General features: G+C 38.2%; 1 protein-coding gene across 1 annotated transcript in view; it reads left to right on the top strand.

Annotated features, from left to right (window-relative positions):
• The window catches only part of LOC126484643 (receptor-type tyrosine-protein phosphatase kappa), a 707,160-nt gene that overhangs the window by 448,968 nt on the left and 245,697 nt on the right, over window positions 1-12,495 (top strand). The window contains exons 3-4 of the mRNA XM_050108233.1: window positions 3,954-4,030; window positions 7,754-7,888. Coding sequence (XP_049964190.1) covers window positions 3,954-4,030; window positions 7,754-7,888 — 212 coding nt within the window. The remainder of the gene's footprint in view (window positions 1-3,953; window positions 4,031-7,753; window positions 7,889-12,495) is intronic.

Below are 12,495 nucleotides of genomic sequence, written 5' to 3'. Positions count from 1 at the left end.
GCCTGAGTCGCTACAGGTGAAGGTAACAGCTGTTGGCTGTTGAAAGACCACATGGTGCAGCAACGAAAGATGATACGAAAACCACGAAAACAGTTTGGAGCACTTGGCATCGGGGTCACCATTGTGGATGTAGGTATGACGGCTTAAATGAGTACGCTAAGATTCCACGTGTAGAGATAAGCGCTTTAATGATCAGCTTGATATCATTATACATAAACACACAGTCACTCCAATTCAAATGTTTGCAACAGACTGAAGGTCTGCATGCTATCTGTTGCAAACCTCAGAGATGGCAGTCCAAAGATAGGTCACTCAACCAATTGCATGCTGCCACAAATATCTGTGTGTTCTTCCTTTTGAGTAGTGTTGAAAACCATGTACATAGGTTCATTTCCTGATTAATGATTAACTCATTGTCCATCAACCAGGTGTTATTGATTGATATGAAAGTGTTTTTCTCGAGTGCTGCAAAGTTGTTGGAAAGATTTAGCACAGTAATATCGTCTGCATACAGTATCTTATTTCAATTTTCATATGTTTCTTAGGATCATAATCTTCCCCTTTTTGTATATAGGTACTATATTAATTAATTTAAGTTGATAAGGAAATATTACTTCTTGGTGTAAGCAGTTGGCAACATCCAACAGTGGTGTGATTAGTTCTGTTGCCACCTGCTTGATTAGGTAGTTTGACACTTCGTCATATCCAACAGACTTTTACCTCTTAAGCTTTTGTATAACCTTTGTCACATCCTCTTGAGATACCGGTTTCAGGAACATTCAGTGGCTTGGCTTATCTTCCTTGGTTATTGCATGCATGCTTTAGACTTCCTACTGTAACTATGTAACTATTACTCAGGACGTTGGAAATTTGTGTTTTGTCTGTAATGATTCTGTTACTCACTTTCACCCTTTCTATTTCATTTGTTTTCTGTGTATATTTTCTGTTGCCCCTATCTCAGGCTGTTTTCATCTTATTTGTTGATTTTAAAATAATCTCACTAATTTATTTTGCTTTTTCTTGTCTTGTCAAATGTCTGTACTTCTTCTGGTGCTTTTTGTAGGTTTCAGTACTTCCCCTTTTTCATCACTCTTAAGGCAGCATTCCATGCTATTATTTCCTTCATTATCCTTTGCTTGTTTTGGAGAATTTTTCTTTTCTTCTTGGGTTTTGGAAATGCTGTATTAAAGTAACATGTTAAGATTTCTTGAAAAGCATTGTATTTTTCATCTGTTCCCTGAGTTTGAAGAATGACTGTCCAAAGTTATTTTTTCAACAGTGAGTTTAGATTTCCATACACTTGACATATTGTTGAAAATAATCAGATGCAGGTGAAATCTCAAGCAGAGGTGCAAAATCGCTATTGAGCGCCTAGTGACAGGGTGAGACCACAGCCTGTGCATCACCCGAAACGTACGCGGACCCAGCGTGGTTGATGCAAGTCTCGCTTTGACCGGCACAGAGGGGGACATGTTAAACGATGGACTGCTCTGAGGAGGGGGCAGTCATGCATGTGGACCCCAAAACTGGACAGCCGCGTGGTCCATGTTGGGGTGCGGTAGAAACTCGGGCGAGGGGTTTCTGGAATCTCGTGCTGGAAGAGCATTCTGTCGAGTGTAGAATGCCATAGAAGCGTCTGCACTGATGTTTACATCGCCCGGTGTGGTGTGCTGGTGGAGGTTAGGGCCGTCTGGCTGGTCGAAGCAAACACTGGAGAGACGAACACTCCTGATGTATTAGTAGCAGACGGGGTAAAGCGTTGCACTTCACAGTCGAAGGTCTATTCAGCGGTCGCAGCGTCCTACACTGCCAGAAGAACTAACAGTTGCGACATTGTCTATTGGTGGGAAACCAGTGATACACAGCGAACGAATGCAAGGTATTTTTGCGACTCGGTGTCACCAGTGTGGGTATTCTGGCTATAGCGACTAACCACACACAGAAAACTCCAACTGCCTAAGACCAGGCACTTTTATTAAGGTTCATATAAATACACAAAACACAAAGAAAACACTACAGAGAATCATAACACGAACATCATAACCCAACTCTCCTAGAACAATCCAAAGAACAACGAGTCCCAAAGACCACTTACTCTGTACTTCGCAGGTGGCAGTTACTGGCGCTCAATGGTCAGCACAAGCATCTCCTCAAATTTTTTTCTTTCTTTTTGTATCTTTTCCCATGTCAATATTTAAATCAACACGTATTACACGACCTTTCATTTTGTTTTTTCTAGTAGGTTGTACTTTTTTTTTTCTTTTTTGACGTAAGTATTTATTTTGCCACTTTGTAATTGGTACACACAGGATACTCGACTCTTTGTGCACAATACCTGTAATTTCAAAATCTTTCTCTTTACTTTGGGTAAATTTTTGTGTGTATCAATTATACTGCAATCATAACTCTTGGCAAATATTGCTACTCCTCCACCCTCACATTTTGATCAGTGGAAATTATTCGCAAGAGCGTAATCTTTCGTAGTAACACTACATATTTCAATCTCTTTTAATCCATGTTCACTTATACCATTATGTCTGGTCATGTTCCATTAGTAAGTACTTCTAATTCAAATTTTTTATTGTTCCCATTTTGTGCATTTCCATGCAGAATTCTGAGCTTTATTTCTTTCTCCTTATTGATAAGTTCTCAGTTCCTATTTGGTCATCATGTTCACATTTCTTGCTACTAATATTTAACTTCCAATTTTTTTTTTTCTTGGCTTGACTGTACCATAAAAAATCACTGGCCTGAAGTTGAGATGCCATCCTTTTTCTTACAGAAGTTCTTGTAGGCACTGTTTGGGGTAGCTTTTCTTTTTGCCTTTTTGTGACTGCTGCTTGCCGTTGCTCATCAGCTTTGTTGGTTTTGTTTTTTGGACATACTTCCAGTGAAATATGTTCTTCTTCTGCGGAGGGTTCTGTGTTTTTATTTACTGTCTTCTTTTCTATTGAGGATATGTTACAATTCAGCTCAGTCTCATTAGGCCTAGCTATTTGTTTCTGCCCTACATCATTGGGTTTGTCTATTGGATTAATTTGCAGTGACTGTAAAAATACTTGTAGCTAATCAGTTAATTTATGGCAGCACAGTATTTCAACTAAGCAAAGCAAGTGAGCCAATATTGGCAGAACTGAAGCATTGTTAGCTGCAGACAGATGAACGGAATGAGTTAAAACAGATGGGGAATCAAAGTGAGGACAGTTGAGTCAGCAATACCTTGCACACACACACACACACACACACACACACACACACACACACACACACAGGCTTGCTTTTCAGCTGTACTGCATATGTGAGTCCAAGGCTCATTTCTTCAAAAAGGCCTCTGGGTGTCAACATACTCTAAAATAATTTTATAGCTCCACCCCCTGGTGCTTGTAATTTTCTAGTGAACCAGTACTTGAATTGGCAAGCGACAATACATTCATGTAAATGGACTTTTTTAATTGGTACCTTGACTCATTCCATATCCATGTATGTTGTTCTCATTGATGGGATTTATGGAAAAAATGAATGAATGAGTGAGTGAGTGAGTGATTATGCAAAGATAAAGAGATCTACAAAGAATAGACTGTTGTGGAGAGTTGCATCAAACCAGTTTTTGGATCGAAGACTACATCAGTGTTATACTACATTCAAAATGTGGATTACATGAAGAGACTTTATATAAAGGATGAAGATTTGGCTAATGAATTTTGTCTTCCAATATACATGTCTCAAATTTATATTGTGGCAAGTAATATTTACCTATTAGAAATAAGTTTATGCAGGAAATGGAGAGGGGAGGACAAAAACTCATTTACTGTTTTAGGGCTGATATTTCATTTTCTCTTTAATTTTGCTTTACTGTGAGACATGTAAACTATATTTAGTTAATATACTCTTAGTTTAGTAAAGTCTTGAAGGAACTGAGCTGTATTTGATACCAAACATAATCACTCTTTCAGATGACTACAACCGAGTGGTCCTAGATCAACTGGATGATGTTCCAGATTCGGATTACATAAATGCCTCATACATAGATGTGAGTACAGGTACTTAGTATGAAAGAACAAAAATATTTTGTCTAATTATTGTGTTATAAGCATCATTTGTTGTACGTATCAGTTTCAATGCACAGGGAAATAATGACTGTTGCCAAAAGGAAAAAAAACTGGTGGTTGTGCCTGATCATTCTGCTGCAGGTGATATTTTTTTGGCAAGATGCCACCTCCATCCTCATTACATCATCCCCAAGCCAAAACTACCTCTGGTACATTGTTTTCCCCTTTTCCCTGATTTTAGTTGCAGCATAATATATTTTTTTGTCTGTTATTGACACTGGACAAAGTCTTCTGCACAATTTCTTAATTTACTGGTAGAGGGTGAAGACTGAGTAGTTTCACAAAGGAAATAAAATCTGCTTATTTTCATTCATACATTCTAGCCTTTTTTTTAAATCTTTGTGGAGTATCAAGATTGCATGTTGATTTCCACAGTATGGGATATTTTTAGTGCTATTCATTCACTGGCACCTGGATGCTTATCATCTGTTGTCTCAAAATTGTGCCAATGTAATGTCTGGGATTAAGAAATGAAATTGTTACAGAGTGAGAATATTTTCCATTCAAGAGGAGATACGGTGTTTATTGTGAAAACCCAAAACAACATTTGTCAAATGTCTTCAGCGTCATTTTTAATTGATCTGCTTCTACACCCATATCCTGCAATCAATTTTGAAGTGTGTGGCAGAGGGATTGGATTGAACTGAGTTGGGTGAAGAGACCAAAAAGTGAGGTCATCGTTCTCATTGGATTAGGGAAGGGTGGGGAAGGAAGTCAGCCGTACCCTGTCAAAGGAACCATCCCGGCATTTGCCTATAGCATGTGGCAGAGGGTACTTTCTCATTGTATCACGTATTAGGTTTTCTTCTTAGTCAGTTCATCTGACAAGGATGGAAATCTTGAATGCCTCTGCCCACACAACAGTTAGGCAGGTCTATATGATGTCTTTTGGAGTGATATTTTGGGGGCTATAGTGTATTTCTAGATTCCTCATGTAATACTGTTTCTCAGTCCTTTTCGAATGGGATTTTGTGGGATAGTTGGTATTTAACTTAAAGTGTCTGACATTTCAAGTTTTTCAGAATTTCCATATTGCTTACCCATTAGTCAAACAAACCTGTGACCATTTGTGCTGCCCTTCTTTCTGCATGTTCACTATTGCCTGTTAGTCCTACTTTAATGGCCCCACACACTGGAACAATATTGTATGATAGATTAACGTGTGTCTTTTGTAAACAATTGCATTTGTAGAGTTCCTACATTGTCCCTGTACCCTACAAATGAAATGAAGTCTGCCATATGACCATGGTAAACATTTATCAGTCATAGTGGAATCCTGCACTGTACTGAGCGATTTTGGCATGCAGGAAGTGGATGTAGTACAACTCATATCTTCCATCATGATAAAAGTGGTATGATGAATTTGCCATAAATGTCAGTATTGCAGTAGTTTTTTATATTCATTTCTAATACATTTTAGCCTATAATCATTTTAAATAAAAGTAGTCTCTCAATTTGTGTAAATCATATTCATCTGTTGATTTAGGTCTGGACATAGCTAAATGGTTTTGTAGTTGATGTCTCACACCTACGAATCAAAGAATAGTACTCATTTAACCAGTACCAGTACCAGTACTTAATGTTTGTACGTGTAAATAAATTCCGCAAAACTTAGTTTTTGCATTTTGTACCACTATAATGTGGCTAGATGGCTCTGTTGGCAGTTGCTAGACTGTGAATCCAAAGTCTGTAGTTCAACCCCCAGGTGAACTTAGGTTGTTGTTTTTTTTTGCAATGATTTGTCAAAACTGAAAATTACAACAGTTTGCACTTTGTATAAGAGCGCATAGTGAACTGTGCCACTCCCATGCCCCCGCCCCCCCCCCCCCTCCCCGCCGCCCCTCCTCCTCCCTCCAGGTATCTGGCTGGCTAAATCAGTTAGAAGATCAAAGAAAGATTAAAGCAAACCTCTTCTGATAAGATTATGCCTGAGATAGCAATGTAGTGTTCACACCAACCTCTATTTTGCCTATGAGGATAGCTATAACTTTCATTACCAATGGGAAGCTGTGCATCATAGGTGTATAGTGCATATTTTGTGTATTTAAATTTCAGTAATGACGCCCAACACTTGTAGTATATTTGCAAGTTTGTCTTAGGGTACTTCCCTTATAATTTGGTGTGCACTTCCTTATTCTACTTATATTGCCAATGATTTAAAGTAAACCTCCATATAAAGCAGATCTGTTGATATTAATTATTATTTGAATCTGTCTCTTCTATATCTTGACGGACTTTGGACACTAAAAATATATTCCATGCTAAAAAGATGTGTTCTTTGTATATTATCCTGAAATTCAGCATCCATGCCATATCCTTAAACTGTCTTGACAGTTCTTGGATACCAAGCATAGTGGAGCAGTAGTTAACGTACCAAGCTCAACCTTTGGAGGAGTGTGGTTCAAATCCCTGTCTGGCCATATTTTTCTTTTTTCTTTCTTTGTTTTTCTTTTTTGAAGATTGAATAATGTAAATTCTGGGATGGTTCCCTTTGAAAAGGATGTAATAGATTCCCTTCCCACCCATTGTCCTATCTGAATTTGTGCTCCATCTCTTATGATCTCTTCATTGACAGGATGTTAAAACATAAGCATCCTTCCTTCCTGTTCCTGTGCCACATTTCACAAACTACAAAAGAAACTTGCCCTTCATGATGCACTTCCACTCCAAACATAAAAGTTCTACCACATCCCCCTCCAAAATTATGATCATTTGTTATTGCGCCCTTTAATGAAAATATCCTTCCCTTACGTCGCTCCCAACATTGCATCTCCATTCATTGGTATTATCCTACTTATCTATCCTTTGTAATCTTGCGGTTAATCTGTATACTGTCCCAGCTTGTAACACTGCTCCCCATAGGTCATAACACTGCAAACTACTTTCGATTAGATTTTCACCACTATCTCTTACTCCATCAAAATCAGGGAAACTTAAGGGAACAGTCATGTCGTCCACAAGGTCTACTGTAACTATTGTGCAGAAATCTGTGTGGACATGAAAACCATCTAGTGTCCACTGATCGTAGAAATAAACAACTCGGTTGCAACAAACCCTGCTCATTACAGTTTGGTATGAAAGCTGCTTTATAACTTGCGTCACCTATGCCCACAGGTCCTCCTCCCCATTGTGTCTAATTATCACGTTTTTGATGAAATGCTAAACCTTAATTCTTGTTTTGAAGATAATGATATCTTGGAACCACTCATATGACAATGGCTCATTCAGCAGGTTCAGTACATACAGCAGTTCTACTGTCTCATTCCTCAATCTCTCCTTTTGTCCCTGTTATCCTACCTCTGCTTCTAGTCCTCCATCCTTCTATTTCTGTTCCAGTTTCATTACTTTTTGTTGCTGGTTTCATTTCTCCTATCGTATTGTATTTATAAATCTGTTTATCCAATGAGTGTAACATACCGATGATCTCCTATGTGTTATATCTGCTGCATGCCTCCAATAAAAAGTTGTTGTTTAAAACTTTTCATACAATTCAACATCAGCTCAGACAAATAAGAAGCTGTTACACAGATGACATATTGTTGCTACATAGGTCACAAAGTTCTGTGTTACATGTAAATTTTCTACTATGAAGTGATGTTGATGATATCTCTTACTTATTTCTTGATTTTATTCTTTTGTTGCAGAGCTTGCTCAAACCAAATGCATACATAGTGTGTCAAGGTCCAACAGAGGTGACAGTGACTGACTTCTGGCGGATGGTGTGGCAGGAAAATGCCTGCTGCATAGTTATGCTCACAAAAACATTTGACTTCATTCGAGTAAGTGAGAGAGTAGCCTTAAGCAGCTCCTTGTGCTGTAAAGTAAGGGAGATGTCAGGACATTAGGCCTAAGACGTGAGTGTTTTGTGACAGTGGCAACTTCACTGAAAAGTTATTGGGGCCTTAAATGCACAGTTTTTTTTTCAGTGATTTGAGAAAATATCATTCTCTTCATGTGGTTATTTACCTTTTTTGTCTGTGTTCTAAACTAGAAATGATATGCACATACCACTTTATAAATTTTTGTGAATGTTTTTTTCGTAGCTGTGATTTTTGTCATTTAATTGATTGATTGCTTGCTTTATTAATCTATGAAACAGACCATGTCATATGGATTTCGTTATGTAAAACATTGGAATTTTTATGGCTTAAGATTAATTGCTCATAAAGGAATTGGCAATGATTTTTTAAAAATCTAATTACATTTTTTTTTAACAGTCTTACTTAATTAGTATTTCTATGTACACATTATAAACAGTACTTCTTCTAATAGCTAACCTGTTTTTAATTTTAGTACTCCATTGACATGTAAAGACTTTTATTTTGTAAATGATCTTTCAGTTTTGTTTTGAAAGAGTAGATAGTATCTATGTCCTTTATTATAGCATTGTATAATAAACTCTGCTGAGCTTTAACTTTGTTTTTTTCTGTTCAGATGCAAATTGTAACAGTTTATGGTTTCAGAATCATGTACTAAGCCATTTTTAACATAGTGGTCAATATTTTTTTTTAGAATACATAACACTCTGAAAATTATATTCGCAAGGCACGGTTAATATTTCCAGCATTTTAAAATGTTTGAGGCAGTGATCTGTTTTTCCAGTTTTGGTCATTATATCTATTGCTCTTTTTTGCAGTCTGTACAGCCTGAATATTTATTGTAGTCACTCCCCAAAAAATTATGCCACAGCTAATAACTGAATGAATATAAGCAAAATACGCTGACCTGATACATGAAATATCGTATATTGATGTAAAAATTCGAAGGGCATAGCTTGCTGGAGGGATTCTATTACTAAGTATTTTTACATGTTCTTCCCACAGTCAAATGCATTCCCACAAATTTTATGTTTTCCACACATTGTATAACGTCATTATTTATTTTCAGGTTGTTGTAATCTGGCTTTTGTTTCTGTAAAAGTTTGTAGTGCTTACTTTCTTTAATTAAGAGTGACTTTATCATTTATTGCCCATTCGTATATGCTGCTAAGTGTTTCTTCAACTTTCTCTCTTAGTGCTTCTAGTGATTTGTCAGTGATCTGTACATTTGTGTCATCTGTGAACAATATTATTTGTCCATGCTCCACACTTTGTGGGAAATCATTTATTTAAATTAGGAACAGTACTGGACCCAGTGCACTACCTTGCGGTATCCCTATATTTATATATTTGGGGTCAGAAGAATGTTTTTCAGTATATTTGGAGCTACTTGATGTATGTGTAATCTCAGTGATCTACACAATTATCTAGATACGACTGAAATCACTTGTCAACCTCCCCCCCCCCCCCTACCTTTATTCCCAGTTCATCTAGCATATTTAATAGTATTTTGTGATCAACTGTGTCGAAAACTTTATTTAGATCAAGGAATAATACCCTTATCCCCTGATTGGAAACTGAACTGGTCAGTGGAAAGGAAGTTGTATTTATATCATAAGTCTATCTTTTACCATACTTTCTATTATTTTTACAGAGCAAGAGATTGGTGAGAGAGGCCTATAATTTTCTATATTTTCAGTGTCATATTTTTTGAAGGGAGGCAGTAATTTAGCATATTTTAAGTAGTAAAGGAAGAAGGATTTATTTATAATGAGAGACCCGAGTTTCTCCTGGCATACACAATTTTCAAACAACTTACGGGAATTCAGCCAGATAGTATTAACAGCAACCACCAATATTTCAGCGAGAGCACACCTTGCCATTTTCAAGGCAAACTGCAACGGACAGGCGATATACAAGCAAATTTAAAACCTCGGTTCTCGGACTAATGCAGAAAAGATAAAAACACACACACACACACACACACACACACACACACACACACACACACAGAATACTGGTGCCACCAAAGATCACCAAAGTTGGAGATATGGATAATGAGACTATGAACTAGCAGGTGAGACTCTGTCCCTCTGTTTTTTGACTAAGGAAAGAGCAGGATTCCAAACAGAGTTTAAACAAAAACCTCCATTCCTGTTTACAAGGCTGCTCGCTAATTTAATCTCAACTGCCTCCTTAATAACACTGTCCCAATAGCTGGACGTGCATGCCAATATCTCAGTGCTGTTGTATAACATAGGGTGACCAGTATCCAACCTATGTTTGGCAAAAGCAGATCTACTTGGGTGCTGTAATTGTGTGTGCCGTTTATGCTCAGTGCATCAGTCCTCCACAGTCCTGGTAGTTTGACCAGTATATGCCATGCCAAAGCTACAAGGAATGCAATATACACCTGCCTTATGCAAGCGAAGATAATCTGTAATGGAACCCAAAAGCACTCTAATCTTAGATGGAGGTTGGAAAATGCATTTCACATCATATTTCCTTAAAATAAGACCGATCTTAGAAGTGCTTCCTTCGTAAGGCAAGAATGTGTCAGAATCAGCATCATCATCAATCACTAAATGCACAGTTGGTCGATAGTGCAATGCACGTTCTGTCTGTCTTTCACTATAACCATTTTGAGGAAACGTAGTTTCAAGATGGGACAGCTCAGCTGGCAAAGTCTCAGTGTTGGAAATGACATGTGCCCTGTGTACCAAGGTACGATGTACCCCTTCACGCTGAGCCGGATGGTGACAACTATTAGCCTGTAAAAACAAGTCAGTGTGAGTACGTTTCCTGTAAACTGCATGTCCCAATGATCCATCATCCTTCCTCCTAACCAAAACGTCAAGAAAGGGAAGGCAACCATCCTCTTCCACCTCCATCGTAAAACAAATGTTCGGGTGGATCGAGTTCAGATGTTCTAGAAAGGCATTCAAATTCTCCCTACCATGAGGCCAAACAACAAAGGTATCATGCACATTCTGAAGAAACAGGTAGGTTTCAAAGGTTATGATTCCAATGCACTTTCCTCAAAGACTCCCATAAACAAATTTGCAATGACAGGAGACATCGGACTACTCATTGCAACTCCACCTGTCTGTTCGTAATACTGGTCATTGAATAAAACATAGGTGATTGTCAACACATGCCAAAAGAGATTAATTAATTCGGCACCAAACCTAACCTCAATTAACTGCAATGAATCAGACAGAGGAACACGAGTGGAGAGAGAGACCACATCAAAACTTACTAAAATATCAGATTCATTCAACCACAGTCACTCCCAAAACATAAGAAGTTCCTGATATGATGAACACACGAACCAACTTGTGGAATCAACAGAGAAGCAAGATGCTTGGCTACACAATATGTTGGCTCACTGATATTACTCACTATAGGTTGGAAAGGAACCCCTTCCTTATGTACCTTTGGAAGGCCATATAATCTAGGGGGAGCAGCACTGTAGGTGTTAAGACTCTTGATAGCGTCCTGCGACAAACCACTTTCCTTCAGGAGGCTGTTGGTCTTTCTCTCAACAGTTTTTGTGGGGTCAGCATCGATTCTGCAATACGCTGAGTCAGGTAATAAATGTTGCATCTTTTGTACATAATCCTGTTTGTTTAAAACAACAGCGGCATTGCCCTTGTCCACAGGTGAAATAACAATGTCAGGATTGACTTTGAGTGAGCATAAAGCAGCCCTCTCTGCTGCTGTTACATTACTCTTCGGTGGACGAGCCCTAGTTTACACATGGCATGCATCCCTCCTAACCTCCTCTGCAGCGTCAGGAGGAAGTTTGCAAACTGCCTGTTCAACTGAACTAATAAAATCACTACCGGCAAACTCTTTGGTGTGGGTGCAAAATTTAAACCCTTCCCAAGCACGGATAAGATTGTGTCGTCAAAAGATTTCTCTGTGAGATTTATCACAGAACATCGACATATAACATCAGATTCCGAGTGATGAAAATGCTCAAACTTTTCCAAATGCCAGGTAATGACAGAATTGTATTCCCAGTCTGCTTGAGTCCATGAGGCACCGTCCAACCAATCTCAATGTTGGGACATGATTTTCATCACGACACCTCAGTAAGCACATTGCAGTCTAACTTGACAGCTATGAAGTTTATCCAACTTTTGAAAACACCGATACATTTCCTCCCCATAAGTAAACAATGTGAGACCTGAGTTTCTCCTGGCATATGCAATTTTCAAACAACTTTTACAGGAATTCAGCCAGGTAGTATTAACAGCAACCGCCAATATTTCGGCGGGAGCACACTCCCGCCATTTTCGAGGCATATTGCAACAGACAAGCAATGTACAGGCAAATTTAAAACCTCGGTTCTTGGTCGAATGCAGGAAAAATCACGCACACGCACACACACACATATATATATATATATATATATATAAATATAATAGAGGGAAACATTCCACGTGGGAAAAATATATCTAAAAAGAAAGATGATGAAACTTACCAAACAAAAGCGCTGGCAGGTCGATAGACACACAAACAAACACAAACATACACACAAAATTCTAGCTTTCGCAACCAAT

Source organism: Schistocerca serialis, chromosome 6 (assembly GCF_023864345.2).
Source record: "Schistocerca serialis cubense isolate TAMUIC-IGC-003099 chromosome 6, iqSchSeri2.2, whole genome shotgun sequence".
Lineage (NCBI taxonomy): Eukaryota > Metazoa > Arthropoda > Insecta > Orthoptera > Acrididae > Schistocerca > Schistocerca serialis.
The sequence above is the reverse complement of the archived record's forward strand: the minus strand, read 5'-3'. Positions and strand labels throughout refer to the sequence as shown.